General features: G+C 37.6%; 1 protein-coding gene across 2 annotated transcripts; it reads left to right on the forward strand.

The window, feature by feature from the left end:
- Positions 1-5,297: 5,297 nt before the first annotated feature.
- Positions 5,298-14,160, forward strand: puraa (purine-rich element binding protein Aa). Of its 2 annotated transcripts, XM_063011465.1 has the most exons (3): positions 5,298-5,389; positions 12,867-13,846; positions 13,962-13,975. In XM_063011465.1, the coding sequence occupies exon 2, from the start codon at positions 12,965-12,967 to the stop codon at positions 13,832-13,834; it is 870 nt and encodes a 289-aa protein (XP_062867535.1). In that variant the 5' UTR covers positions 5,298-5,389; positions 12,867-12,964; the 3' UTR covers positions 13,835-13,846; positions 13,962-13,975. The 2 variants fall into 2 exon arrangements, with proteins under 2 accessions (XP_062867535.1, XP_062867534.1); XM_063011464.1 differs by having other exon boundaries at positions 5,345-5,474; positions 12,867-14,160.
- The last annotated feature ends 1,122 nt before the right edge of the window (positions 14,161-15,282 follow it).

Consider the following 15,282-nt stretch of genomic DNA (forward strand, 5'->3'; position numbering starts at 1 on the left):
ACTCCAAAACATGTATGACTATATTTATCATAGGATTTGGGGCATAGTGGTTTCTCATGCAGTGGGCTCTGAGAACTGAGTAATGCACAAATATTTTTTCATATGCACAATAGTGAAATACCTAAATTGTTATTGGCAGTTTAAAATGCAGCCAGTTTTTTCTCATCTGCAGAAACTGGATAATGGAATATGTTTTAAGCTGGGCATGGTACATGTAAACAGATCTCTCTACAATTAACAGATGTATTTTAGAAAAATGGCACTTCTACAATCTGCACATCCAATCTCATCTAATTAATTATAACAATGAGTGCTCATGACAAGAACTTTCAAGTAATTTCAACAGGTTCACAAACTTTTCTTGTAACTGATATGCAGATATGCATGACTAACTAACACTAACTGTTAATGAAAAATGCTTAAGGTCATGAACAGGTTAAGACTTAAAATGAGTCAATGGGGCATTTGGTGTAGTGCACCAATATGTGCCACAACATGTTTTGCAAGTACTGTCCATGGTTCTAAAACAACCTAATTAACCACTTGTCTATTCATTAATGAGTACACAGTTAAAAAGTTTGGACACGGCTAGAGTGTTTCTATATGTATTTAGCCTTTTAGAATGATAATGAAAACATCAAACCTGTAAAATAAATGATAAACTAAATATGCTGAACAAATCAAAACCAGCTTACATATTACATTTTCATTAAAAGTCACCAATAGCTTTACATACACGTAACCTCCGCTCAATTTTTAATGAGATAATCCACATAAGTGCCTCTATATAAGCTTTCACATATGCTGACCACTTTTAGCTGCTTTTCCTTTAGATTAAATTCTATTAACTTTAGTCGTGTCTGTTCAAACCTTAACAGTGTTAAAATGAGTGACAGATTAAAGAAAGCCCCTTTACAGAACATGTCTTAACAAGGGGACAAGTGAACCCAAACCATTTGTCATATGTCTGCACAAAGAAATCATCAAAAGCACATGTTTGTGAAATTCTCTGTATATTTATATTATTTAGACAGAAGCAAAATATGATACATCATCACAGTCATGCTTTCCATTTATTTACTATGGGCAGTTGTGGTTAGGGACATTTGCTGGTACTAGACTAATAACTAGTTCAAGGCCACTGGTTCAAACCCCCCACCACCACCACCATGTTACCACTGTTGAGCACATAAGCAAGGCATTTTGATTTGCTACAAGACCTATCGGATAAATACCATAGACGTAAATGTTTTTAAGTGATCAAGAGTTCAAGAGAGGCTTTATTGTCATTTCAGCTATATACAAGTACATATTGAAACGTTCGTCCAGGACCAGGGTGCAACACAAAAAGTGCAAGACAATACAATAAACACAGTGCAAATAAAACACAACATGATAAATACAAAAAGGCTAGAGACAAGTGTAGTGTTGGCTAGTACATGGTACTGAGGAACAGTTGGGTTATAGTAATATACTTGCAACAGGCAACAGTTGGGTTATACTGGCAACAGTTGGGTTATAGTAAGTAATTAAATTATTTACACCTTAGAATTAAAGCTCTTATGTTGTACTAGTGGCAGTGGGCATGTGAAGTAAGATTTTTGTCCTAATATTTACACTTAGCAAGTAGAAAATTAAAAATTAGTCTCACATACGTATACCCTTGCTTCTAACGTCAATCTAAGTGCTCTAGGGTTTTGTTTTAGAAGAACTGAGAACATAATATGGCGGTGATTAAAGTGATGGCGGAGGTGTAAATTAATTTGGGGTGTTGAAATATCACTGTTTTAGTGGCCATGTTTACATGTTTATGATGCATTTAAACGATATGGCCCCTTTACAGAACATATCTTAACAAGGGGACAAGTGAACCCAAACCATTTGTCATATGTCTGCACAAAAAAAAAATCAAAAGCACATGTTTGTGAAATTCTCTGTATATTTATATTATTTAGACAGAAGCAAAATATGATACATCATCACAGTCATGCTTTCCATTTATTTACTATGGGCAGTTGTGGTTAGGGACATTTGCTGGTACCAGACTAGTAACTGGAAGGCCACTGGTTCAAGCCCCACCACCACCACCATGTTACCACTGTTGGGCCCATGAGCAAGGCACTTTGATTTACTACAAGACCTATCGGATAAATACCATAGACGTAAATGTTTTAAAGTGTTCAAGAGTTCATTTACATTTACATTTACATTTTCAGCATTTAGCAGACGCTTTTATCCAAAGCGACTTACACAGTGAGTGAAACACAATGAGCAATTGAGGGTTAAGGGCCTTGCTCAGGGACCCAACAGTGGCAACTTGGTGGTGGCGGGGCTTGAACCGGCAACCTTCTGTTTACTAGTCCAGTACCTTAACCATTGAGCTATCACTGGCCCCCATATATATATATATACTATATACTGTTCAATATATATATACTGTGTGTATATATATACAGTGTATCACAAAAGTGAGTACACCCCTCACATTTCTGCAAATATTTCATTATATCTTTTCATGGGACAACACTATAGACATGAAACTTGGATATAACTTAGAGTAGTCAGTGTACAGCTTGTATAGCAGTGTAGATTTACTGTCTTCTGAAAATAACTCAACACACAGCCATTAATGTCTAAATAGCTGGCAACATAAGTGAGTACACCCCACAGTGAACATGTCCAAATTGTGCCCAAATGTGTCGTTGTCCCTCCCTGGTGTCATGTGTCAAGGTCCCAGGTGTAAATGGGGAGCAGGGCTGTTAAATTTGGTGTTTTGGGTACAATTCTCTCATACTGGCCACTGGATATTCAACATGGCACCTCATGGCAAAGAACTCTCTGAGGATGTGAGAAATAGAATTGTTGCTCTCCACAAAGATGGCCTGGGCTATAAGAAGATTGCTAACACCCTGAAACTGAGCTACAGCATGGTGGCCAAGGTCATACAGCGGTTTTCCAGGACAGGTTCCACTCGGAACAGGCTTCGCCAGGGTCGACCAAAGAAGTTGAGTCCACGTGTTCATCGTCATATCCAGAGGTTGGCTTTAAAAAATAGACACATGAGTGCTGCCAGCATTGCTGCAGAGGTTGAAGACGTGGGAGGTCAGCCTGTCAGTGCTCAGACCATACGCCGCACACTGCATCAACTCGGTCTGCATGGTCGTCATCCCAGAAGGAAGCTGACGCACAAGAAAGCCAGCAAACAGTTTGCTGAAGACAAGCAGTCCAAGAACATGGATTACTGGAATGCCCTGTGGTCTGACGAGACCAAGATAAACTTGTTTGGCTCAGATGGTGTCCAGCATGTGTGGCGGCGCCCTGGTGAGAAGTACCAAGACAACTGTATCTTGCCTACAGTCAAGCATGGTGGTGGTAGCATCATGGTCTTGGGCTGCATGAGTGTTGCTGGCACTGGGAAGCTGCAGTTCATTGAGGGAAACATGAATTCCAACATGTACTGTGACATTCTGAAACAGAGCATGATCCCCTCCCTTCGAAAACTGGGGAGCTGGCGGATATTCGAGACTTTGCGCTCCTCCACCTTCCGCTTGAGGATGCCCCAAAGATGTTCTATTGGGTTTAGGTCTGGAGACATGCTTGGCCAGTCCATCACCTTTACCCTCAGCCTCTTCAATAAAGCAGTGGTCGTCTTAGAGGTGTGTTTGGGGTCATTATCATGCTGGAACACTGCCCTGCGACCCAGATTCCGGAGGGAGGGGATCATGCTCTGCTTCAGTATTTCACAGTACATATTGGAGTTCATGTGTCCCTCAATGAAATGTAACTCCCCAACACCTGCTGCACTCATGCAGCCCCAGACCATGGCATTCCCACCACCATGCTTGACTGTAGGCATGACACACTTATCTTTGTACTCCTCACCTGATTGCCGCCACACATGCTTGAGACCATCTGAACCAAACAAATTAATCTTGGTCTCATCAGACCATAGGACATGGTTCCAGTAATCCATGTCCTTTGTTGACATGTCTTCAGCAAACTGTTTGAGGGCTTTCTTGTGTAGAGACTTCAGAAGAGGCTTCCTTCTGGGGTGACAGCCATGCAGACCAATTTGATGTAGTGTGCGGCGTATGGTCTGAGCACTGACAGGCTGACCCCCCACCTTTTCAATCTCTGCAGCAATGCTGACAGCACTCCTGCGCCTATCTTTCAAAGACAGCAGTTGGATGTGACGCTGAGCACGTGCACTCAGCTTCTTTGGACGACCAACGCGAGGTCTGTTCTGAGTGGACCCTGCTCTTTTAAAACGCTGGATGATCTTGGCCACTGTGCTGCAGCTCAGTTTCAGGGTGTTGGCAATCTTCTTGAAGCCTTGGCCATCTTCATGTAGCGCAACAATTCGTCTTTTAAGATCCTCAGAGAGTTCTTTGCCATGAGGTGCCATGTTGGAACTTTCAGTGACCAGTATGAGAGAGTGTGAGAGCTGTACTACTAAATTGAACACACCTGCTCCCTATGCACACCTGAGACCTAGTAACACTAACAAATCACATGACATTTTGGAGGGAAAATGACAAGCAGTGCTCAATTTGGACATTTAGGGGTGTAGTCTCTTAGGGGTGTACTCACTTTTGTTGCCGGTGGTTTAGACATTAATGGCTGTATATTGAGTTATTTTGAGGGAAGAATAAATTTACACTGTTATATAAGCTGCACACAGACTACTTTTCATTGTGTCAAAGTGTCATTTTGTCAGTGTTGTCCCATGAAAAGATATACTTAAATATCTGCAGAAATGTGAGGGGTGTACTCACTTCCGTGATACACTGTATATATATATATATATATATATATATATATATATATATATATATACACACAGTATATATATATTGAACAGTATATAGTATATATATATATATATATATGGGGGCCAGTGATAGCTACAGTATATATATATTGAACAGTATATAGTATATATATATATATATATATATATATATATACAGTATATATATATTAGTTTAAATTAGTCTCACATACGTACCCTTGCTTCTGACGTCAATCTCTCTGCTCTAGGGTTTCGTTTTGGAAGAACTGAGAACCTAATGTGGCGGTGATTAAAGTGATGGCGGGGGTGTAAATTAATGTTGAAATATCACTGTTTTAGTGGCCATGTTTACGTGTTTATGATGCATTTAATGATGTGAAGAGCGGCTGCAGAGGCTGCAGTAGCGTGAAGGTTACAGAGTGTGGCGCTCGAACGCACTTTTTTTTCCGGCAGCGTGCTGACATCAGACGGCCGTCGTACAGCGTGCAAGTATCGCGTGCGTCCGTCTTCATGCCACGACTCGCTCTTTCGTTCCATCTTGTGGAGAGGAGACCCAGAGGAGCGCTGCTGTGGACGATAGGCCTTTACAGCTTGCAGGTTGTTCCCCCTCTTGTTTCTTCCCCGTTGTTTGACCGAGACGGAGCTGCACAGGCGCTAAACGCACTTGCTGCAGACTGAGCGGGTAAGATACGCCGAACAGTGGCGCTCTTTACAAGCTCAAAGACTTGCAACGTTGATTTTAAATAGCATCGCATTTCAACATGTAATTGCTTTTTTTAATCAACGTAACAGCAGGAGCGGATTTATTTGTTTATTTTGTGAGACAAACTCCATAAGAGACATAACAGAATGTTGCAGTAAATGTAAAGTGATGTGTAAACCACTGTTGAATCCTTTATTTAATAGTTTAAGTTTTTCTCAACACAGTGAAAACCTTAAAACAGCTTTGCCTGAGAATCCTGAGTTGCAAGTCACTTACACATTTGCAAGGCTGCGTGCTGCGCACCGACATGGACACTCCCCAAACAGTTAGGTCTCTTTCTGATGCGACTATAATTAATTACATTTCTCATCAAAAACAAACACACAAGTCACTCATTACATTAAAATGTCCAAACCCAAAACATCACACTCGGTAAATAATAAAGCTGTATTGTTTGTTTTGGTATTCACTTGGGTTTAATTGTGCTTGCTGGCTTTTTGTTTTCTGATTAAAAACTGTTTAGGGGCAACAGAGGCCTGTTTTACTGGGGGCACAAATAAAGTTGCCTAGTTCTTACCAAACAGGGGTGCGTTTCCCAAAACGTTCGTAACGCTTCGTAACCTCGTACTTAAGAACATTCTTAAATTTACGAGTGTTTCCCGAAACCCTTCTAATGTAGTACTTAAACTCGTAAAGTAAAGTAAGAGTAGTCTGACCCATTCGTAACTCACTAAGAACTTCTTAACTTGAGGTTTGCGTGCCCAAAACCGATAAATGCAGCTAATTTGCCTAAAAAACTCACAGACGCACTGGTTCTATAGAACCATATATGCACGGCAACAGCACCTTTATTAAAAAATATTAATTATCATACAAAAATGATTAAATAAATGAGATAAAATAAATTAAATGCTTGTTCAGAGGGCAGTATAACTGGTAAATAAATAGTTGCCATTGGTTAGCTGAAACTGCCATAAAAAGCTGCTTGGTCATGATGTCCTGTTGATCAGGTGGAGCCATTTGACTGGACTGTGCAGAGGAAGGCCCAGGAGATGACCCAGGACTGCTGCAAAGTGAAGATTGCACAGGGGATGTAGGCTGATGTGGGGTAGAGGGGTAGATGGGAACTTTAAACATACATCTACTCCCCCAGATATCCCTTCACTGTTGGGCCTAGTATTTTCAGTGTTGCTTCCTGTCCACAGTAAGGCCTCTTGCACCTGTCATAACCCTCTCTTTCCTAAATTGTGGCACCGTTTGTGCTGTAGACTTGCCATGCTTCTGGATTGATGAATGAAAGGTTAATTGGGCGCCTATTTATAGGCTTGATATGCGACAGATATAGCAATTGCAATTGTAATGTTTTTATACCAGTAATTTAAAGACCTATTGGTCAGTAGTTTTTAAAAAACGTTTTCTTAATGAATTATTTGCTTTTTGTGACATAGTAATGAGAAATTGTATGATAATCGGTGATTCAGTTTTCAACTGCCTTTTAAGAGGCGGAGTCAACAAAGAACGACTTAAACCTCGTTCGTAGTTTGGGAGACTAAGAGGACTTTTGGGAAACACTCGCAACATTGTTTAAAAATTGTTCAATTGATCAATCGTTATCGGGAAACGCGCCCCAGAATCATGAACACCGATTGCACATAAAAAATATAGCAAAAATAGTTCCAGCGTTGGAATACTTATGAGATTACCTGCATTTTTACTTATCATTAATTAAAAGAGTAAAAATAACAATGGAGAAAACATGGCATAATTTTGATAAATATTTTCCAGTGATCTTTTTTTTAGTTTCGCAGATTAATTGGTGAGTAATCTCAGACGACGTGTTGCAGGACGCTTAATATGTGCCCAGTCCATTTACAAAGTGCTTGCTGCTAAAATAGTTTATTGGTTTACATGTTATTGTTGTTATTGGGTAAGTAGACTCATCAGTAGACAATAGCAAAACGTAAACATCATAATTTTGGGCCAGTTTGGACTGTATTCAACTTGCATAATTACTGATTGGTTTCAGACATTTGGCTTGTTTAAGAACAATTTAAAATTTAGTCATCAACAATGGCCAAACCTGGACACAATGATTTAGTAAATATTTTTAGCTGAATTATGTTTTACGGCAGGGCTGAACAGCAAGGGTCATCAGTCCATCAAAGTCCATCAGAGTTTAATTCTTCGCTCTGCCAAACCACTAAACCTGGTATTGAACTTAGAAGTTAAGACGTGTGTCTGCAGAGGAAGGTCACCAAACTCTGCTGAACTCCTTAAATGTTTAAATGCTGGTTGTTTTCTGACTATTTTAAAACATCTCGTTTAGACTAATCACAATAATTTACAAACCTAACGCATCATATCATCGGCATGTATGTTTTACGCTATTTACTTGGGTTTATCTGTGTTTTTAAACATTTGCTGTTAATTTATGTTTTGGTTTACAGCTGTTTAGGGGCAACACTTCTCAATTACCAGGCCTGTTACTGATAGCATGTTTGTGCCCAATTCTTACCAACTAGAAAAATGAACAGCGATCACACATCAATATATAGAAATATAAACAGGCTACAGCGTGATTTGATGGATTTTCTGCTTTTGATAGGCAACATTAATGTTAACTATTTCAGTCATTTGAATGATTAAAAACACTAAAGCATCAGTTAGCAACTGTTCAACTTAATTTACAAAAAAAAAACTTACTATTGACGTCTGAAAGCCAAAACGTTTAAAAGACAATTAACAATGGTAAACTACGGCATTATTTGGCAAGGATGTGTTGTATTTGTTGAAGTTTTGCAGCTAAAATGATGGTTGAACTTGTGGAAATTTCGGTCGTTGTGTTTTCAAAGCGCTTGTATTTCATCATCAGTTTCTGTTTTCTGTTAATTCTGCATCTACAGAGGGCTTGCTGCTAACACTTTTCATTATGAACTTTCATGATTGGTGTACATGATAATATTTTAGCTTATTTTAAAATAAGAAAAAAAAGGAGTTGTCAGATAACTATAGCCAAACCAAAAGACAATATTTTATTAATTATTTTAGATGAATTATGTTTTACGGTGGGACTGAGCAGCAATTTGAAGATTTATTTGCTTCGACACAACTATTAAACCTAATAAATCAAGAAGTTTAAGACGTGTGTCTGATTTCAGGAAATTCACTGAACTCTGGCCTTCCAGACTCTCCACCTTTGTTTTACGGATTCTTTATTGGGTCCAGCTGGAGAAGTCTAGACTTTTCTAGACTTTAAAATGTCCAAACCCAAAACATTATATTTGGTAAATTGTTAAGCTGTATTATGTGCTATGCTGTTTACCAGGTTTCAGGTAAACGGTAAATGTTTGGTAAATTAGTAAATGTTTAAGATTAATTATCTTTGGACTTTAATGATTTTTTTAAGTTGTACAGCCATAAACATAAACTCTGAAATAATAAATATTTAATCTGGTTACCTCTTTCATTTGATTCCAAATAAACTTTTATTTAAAAACATTTATTATCATTTACACTTCCTGCAGAAAAAATTATAAATACGTGACGAAAAACAATATTTTTGGTAAATATTTAAGATTCATTTTGTACATTGTTGATTTTAAGGCATATACTGATTAATTAAATTATTAAAAATAAGGAGGGGTGTTTTAAGTTTACCTTGTAAATTTGGATGCAGAAAGTTTTGTTGAATTCTTTTTGTTGCATATGCAAAATGTACATTAATTTTCTGACAAATGTAATAAATAAATCCAAATACTATTATTTTGAATAACTTAAACGAAAACGTACGTTTTAAAATTACATGGCTGCATTTAAATGTTTGGGTAAAAGACCCAAACTATAGTGCTGATTTACTTAAAAGTTGTATTTATTCAATATGACCATAACGGGTAAAATCTGTTTTGTTTGGATTAAAAAGCGCAGACATGATTAACTGTTGGTTGTCATTTTTATCATTATCTGTTGAGACCTTCGAGATTCATTCACCAAATAAAATCTAATGCAGAACCATCAATGTAAAATGTATTTAAAAACAAACATTTTATTTAAATAGTGTTATTACTTTCTATTTTATTTCATTTAAATCTATTTTCATAATATATGTGCACAAGTAACGACATGCGTTTAGATTTATCACAGCTCCTTTTGGTTTTACAAATTTAATAGTGATCTTATTTTGCACTGTGCTACATTAGTCTTAAAATATTGTATATTTCATTTACATCAGCCTTTACAATATTTTGGGAATTAAACGTATAAAATATTACATATTAGTTAAGATTAATTTCGTGATATGATACAAATAAGTGGGTTATTAAATGTATATATAAAATCTAGTACAAATAAAGGAATATATTATATACGGTAAATGTATACATATTTCACGTATTTATAATCAGCAGCTTTAAGCATTTTTTTTTTAATTATTTTCTGCTTTGTTATTTCTTTTGATATAAATAGTTAATTTCGTTCTTCCTGTTATGAGTTTCAACTTTTGGTTTCAATGAAACAAGTGTGCAATGTATTGCATAAAATGAATTAAAATGTTTTATCTGTTGCCATTTCTATTAATATTAAATGGTTATTAATAACTTTTAATAATTAAAATTGTTAACAATAATTTTCGAGGTTAAAAACTGTAGATATTTGTTAAACTCTGATTCAAGATTTTTATAGTTAATCATCTACTAAAATGATCTAATAAAACCAAATTTAGCATTTGAAGAATCTACATGTTTATCGAGACATAAATAGAATATTTATTCCCAGAGGTGCTATGGCCGGTTGGACGTCTACATAAAGACATGATTGTCTGATGAATGGATGTCTGAGAAAGGAGGGAGGGTGGTCGAGGCCCTGCAATGAATGTGCGTCCTTTCCGGGGTGTGTTACTGCACTGCAGAAACCTGACCCACTCTGACTTAGACAAGGATGAAGGGGTGGTAAAAACAAATAAAAATAAAATAAAAATAAGTATTTATACATTTTTATATACCTGCTGCATAATTTAAAATGATGCCAACAAGAGAGACTGCATGTTTAAACCAGAATGCTATTTTACAGTGATTTCTTAACTCATTGCAACTAATTTCTCGACCACAACAAATACAACACGTCTGATAAACAACAAACGCGTCATAAATGCTATTAAATGTGTTTATTTATTGGTTTATTTGTTTATTCAAACACGTACAAACACAAGTATGCCGATTTTGCAGCAAAATGAATGTCATTTTCAGGCGTAAGCTTTTATTGAAGCTATGTATGGTTTTGTATTTGTTTTTACTGCACGCTATTAAAAAGTATTTCTTTAAAATGTTATTTGTACCTATGTTAATACTGTTTATAATAACCATAAGAATATGGTTATTAAAAATAAATAACAGTCTGACAGAGAACTAATAGAAATCCAGCCCCCTCAGTGTATCTGTTATTTTTCATTATTTGTAGCTCAGCGTATCAACTCAGTTTTAAATTAATCTGCTCTACAATTTTTTTTAAATATATTTATTTAAAATTCATTTTAGTGTTTTATTAAAAAAGTTTCTATGGCATCTTGCCTTTACTTTTCATTATTCATGTTGAACAGATGCTTTCCTTATTCACAAATAAGTGAATATTGAGTATTGTATTGTCTATTTAGTATCCTAAAAAGTATTTAGGAAAATATGATGAATTATGTAAAAATAGTAAAATAGTATTGTTAACGAATTTTGCATTTGCAAAATCATTATAAACATACAAAAATGAAATTCTGTAGAAAATAAACACAGAATTGTCGTAACAATTACCGGTAAAGCGTTTTTCTACATGTAAGTGCCCTAACCTAATTTTGCGCGGTAGAACATGTTAAACTCGCGTTTAGTTCGTCTGGTTAAGAACAATACTTTAAGTTTATATCAAGTCACGTAATCGATTTTACGACGAAGCGTATTAATAAAAAATCAGACTTTAAAATCAAAGTGATTAATTATCGCATCTGGGCAATAAACAACATGCTTTTTGAGTTTATCAGCAAATATATTATGATTATATTTTATTGTTTGAACTTATGGATGAATTTATATGTATATATAAAAGCGAAAAAACAAGGCTCTATAAAGCCAAATGTATTTAAAATATTGTCTGAGCTCTTATGCTCTTTTATTTGCCTAAATAATACTAATAGTTTTAAATTACCTAATTTATTAAGTAGCAATTAAAATATCAACTTTTATACTAATCAAACGTTTGAACGAACAATAATTTCTGTTATTTTCAATGTCTTATGAAGTAAAATAATTCCAGAAACAGTGTGGAACTCAGTTAAACAAAATCAAAGGAAATCTAATAAAAAGCCATATTTTGCATTGACAAAATCTTCATAAACTATTAAAGGTGTTGACACACGTGCTGAGCATTTGTTGGTTTCTCCTTTACAGAGTCGGGTGAAATTTACTTCACTTTAACCAGATGTGCCTGAACTTTGACAATCAGGGCATGTTTTCTATTAGATAACTAAATTAAAGATAATCAAAACGCACTGTCGCCTCACAGCAAGAAGGTCCTGAGTTCGATCCCCAGGTGGGGCGGTCCTTTCTGTGTGGAGTTTGCATGTTCTCCTCGTGTCTGCGTGGGTTTCCTCCAGGGGCTCCGGCTTCCTCCCACAGTCCAAGTGAGGTGAATCAGAGATACAAAATTGTTCATGACTGTGTTTAACATTAAACTTGTGAAATGATGAATCTAACTACCTGTCCTGTCATGAATGTAACATAAAGTGTGTAAAACATGACGTTAAAATCCTAAATAAAGAAGTAAATAAATAGAATAAAAAGTTAAAGTTAAATTAAATATATAGTTTTCGGTCTCTTTTCTAGATGGTTTACAAATTCAGACTTTAAAACCAAAGCTGTAAACTTTTGCTTCTGAGCAGAAAAATATATTTAAACAAAACAAAAATATATAATATTTGTTTTGCGGATTTTATAATATTGAATCGGTTTTAATGTGTACATGTGTATAAACAATTTGAGGTCCATTTTTTATGTATTTGTCTTTTAAAAAGCTGCTTTGTAAAATAAGATTTGAAATGGCAGTTGTAGCACGTATGCAATAATTAAAATAGCGATTTTAATACAATTACGTCAAAACATAGAGAAAATATTTATCTGTCGATTTTTTTTTTACTTTGAGGTGCAGTAAATAAATGTGCAGAACTGTATTTTAAATTAGGTGCTGTATTGCGTGGATTGCTAGTGTAGTCAAAATATATATTAATTTAAAGAAAAAAACATTGCATTACAACATCAGTATTTGTTTGCGTATTTTCGGCTGCATGTATGAAACAGTGGGCCTGGCTGCTTTAAATCCAACCTGTGCGTGTGTTCACAGAGATCTCGCGAGAGCGGCCGCGTGGCTGGCTGGCTGGCTGGCTGTGAGGTTGCAGTAGACGGAGGGAGAAAGGCAGGCAGGCTAAGCAGGCAGGCATCATGGCGGACCGAGACAGTGGAAGCGAGCAGGGAGGAGCGGCCACGGGCCCGGTTCTGAGCTCCGTGCACGCGGTGGCAGGAGGGGCGGGTTCGGCTTCCGGCCTGCAGCACGACACGCAGGAGCTGGCGTCTAAGCGCGTTGACATCCAGAACAAGCGCTTCTACCTAGACGTGAAGCAAAACGTGAAAGGCCGCTTCCTGAAGATCGCTGAAGTGGGCGCCGGCGGCAACAAGAGCCGCCTGACACTGTCCATGTCAGTGGCCGTGGAGTTCCGCGACTACCTCGGGGACTTCATCGAGCACTACGCGCAGCTGGGGCCCAGCAACCCGGACGCGGTGCAGGACGAGCCGCGGCGCGCGCTGAAGAGTGAGTTCCTGGTGCGCGAGAATCGCAAGTACTACATGGATCTGAAGGAGAACCAGAGGGGCCGGTTTCTGAGGATCCGGCAGACGGTGAACCGGGGGCCCGGCTTGGGCTCGGCGCAGGGCCAGACCATTGCGCTGCCGGCGCAGGGGCTTATCGAGTTCCGCGACGCGCTTGCCAAACTCATCGACGACTACGGCGTAGAGGACGAGCCGACCGAGCTGCCCGAAGGCACGTCGCTGACAGTGGACAACAAGCGCTTCTTCTTCGACGTGGGATCCAACAAGTACGGCGTGTTCATGCGCGTCAGCGAGGTCAAGCCCACGTACCGCAACTCGATCACGGTGCCCTACAAAGTGTGGGCTAAGTTCGGCAGCACGTTTTGTAAATACGCCGACGAGATGAAAAAGATCCAAGACAAGCAGCGGGAGCGCAGGGCGTGCGAGCAGCAGCAGCAGCAGCAACAGCCCGGCGAGATGCAAGCAGACGACGGAGAGGAGGATTGATAATGAGCGGAGGTGCGGGGTGGAAAAGGATAACATGCAAAAAAATACGAACAAAAACAAAGCGTAACGACGCGACTATTACTGTACAAACAAAATAATGATTGACTGTAACGGTTTAACTCCTAAGGGGGCAGTAAGTATCCACATATTACAAAACCTCCACAAGCTGACAGGTGCAACTCGTACTCCATCGCTGGATGTGATCCACTTACCCACCATTAATACAGTAAGCGGCTGCTAAACAGAGTAATAACGTTATATGAACTGTTTCCTACTTGACTACAGATAAAGAACTGAGTGTTTTTTCCCTTATTAACCAAGAACTTTTGTACACATGAAAGATATTATAAAACACGTGTTTGCTATGTTCAAACGAAACATAAGAAACCAGTTATTTAAAAGTAAGCTATTAACATCAGCACAAATCAGAAGGTTTAGTTTTTTTAACCAAATTTTAGATGCTGTCAAGAAACTATGCCACTCAGATGTTAAAGCATAACATTAATGCTAGCCAGAGATCAGGAATGCCATAGATCAGGGCTATTCAGTGAGCTCAGGGAGGAGGCCAGATCATAAAAATTATACCAAGTTAAGGGGTACAAATAAGAGTTATTTTCAGAATGTTTGAACGTTTTTAGGTAGAGTTGGTTTAAATGTGTCTACAGATTTGTCTTCTATAAGCTTATTGGACTCACACATAAGTGTTTCGTACCAACTTAAAGTAACACGCATAGAGTAAAAATAAAATTTTTGCAACAGCAAGTAGCTAAGCTAGCTAATCCAGCTTACTGGACTTAAAAGAACAATAATACACACCCCTGATGGTTTGGAACAAACAGGAATAATTTTCAATTCATATTAAATAATAATGTTTCATTTCATTAGTTGGTGGGAGCCAATCAAATAGTAATCAGTAAAGCTTCATTTAATTTCCTGATCTGGCCTGTGTGCAGCTAATTGAATAGCTCTGCTATGTCAGAACTGTATACAGAGGTTAAAAATGCCCACTGTAATGCACTATGGGATATCAAAAGAGCTGTGCAACTGGACTGTGGTTCCGAACATGTAGATCTCATCACAAATGTGTACTAAAGAATGTTTTGTTATCAATTAAAGTAACTGGCATATAGATAGGTAATCTAGGTACTCATCATGTTGTCATGCAAAGTGTATAAAGAAACAAAGGTACTTCAAACATGGAGAAGCATTGACAACAGAGAGTATAGTATAGTAAAGGAAAATCTGTGCTACACCGCCCCTGGATACATGTACAAAGGACCATAAAGTTCTAACGGAGAAAAATATAGTATGTGAGTCAGCTCAATGTCTGTGCTGACTGAAGAACATAAACCCACGTTTTTGATGGGAAAATAATTAATTTCTAGAAGGATTTAAATATTATATTGGTCTACCAATGAAAGTGTGAGTGGCACCAAGAAATTCTGTTG

Source organism: Trichomycterus rosablanca, chromosome 16 (assembly GCF_030014385.1).
Source record: "Trichomycterus rosablanca isolate fTriRos1 chromosome 16, fTriRos1.hap1, whole genome shotgun sequence".
NCBI classification, from domain to species: Eukaryota; Metazoa; Chordata; class Actinopteri; order Siluriformes; family Trichomycteridae; genus Trichomycterus; species Trichomycterus rosablanca.

Bases quoted from the DNA above. Each gene is read 5' to 3' on its own strand.
- puraa (XM_063011465.1), top strand. From the start codon at position 12,965: ATGGCGGACCGAGACAGTGGAAGCGAGCAGGGAGGAGCGGCCACGGGC.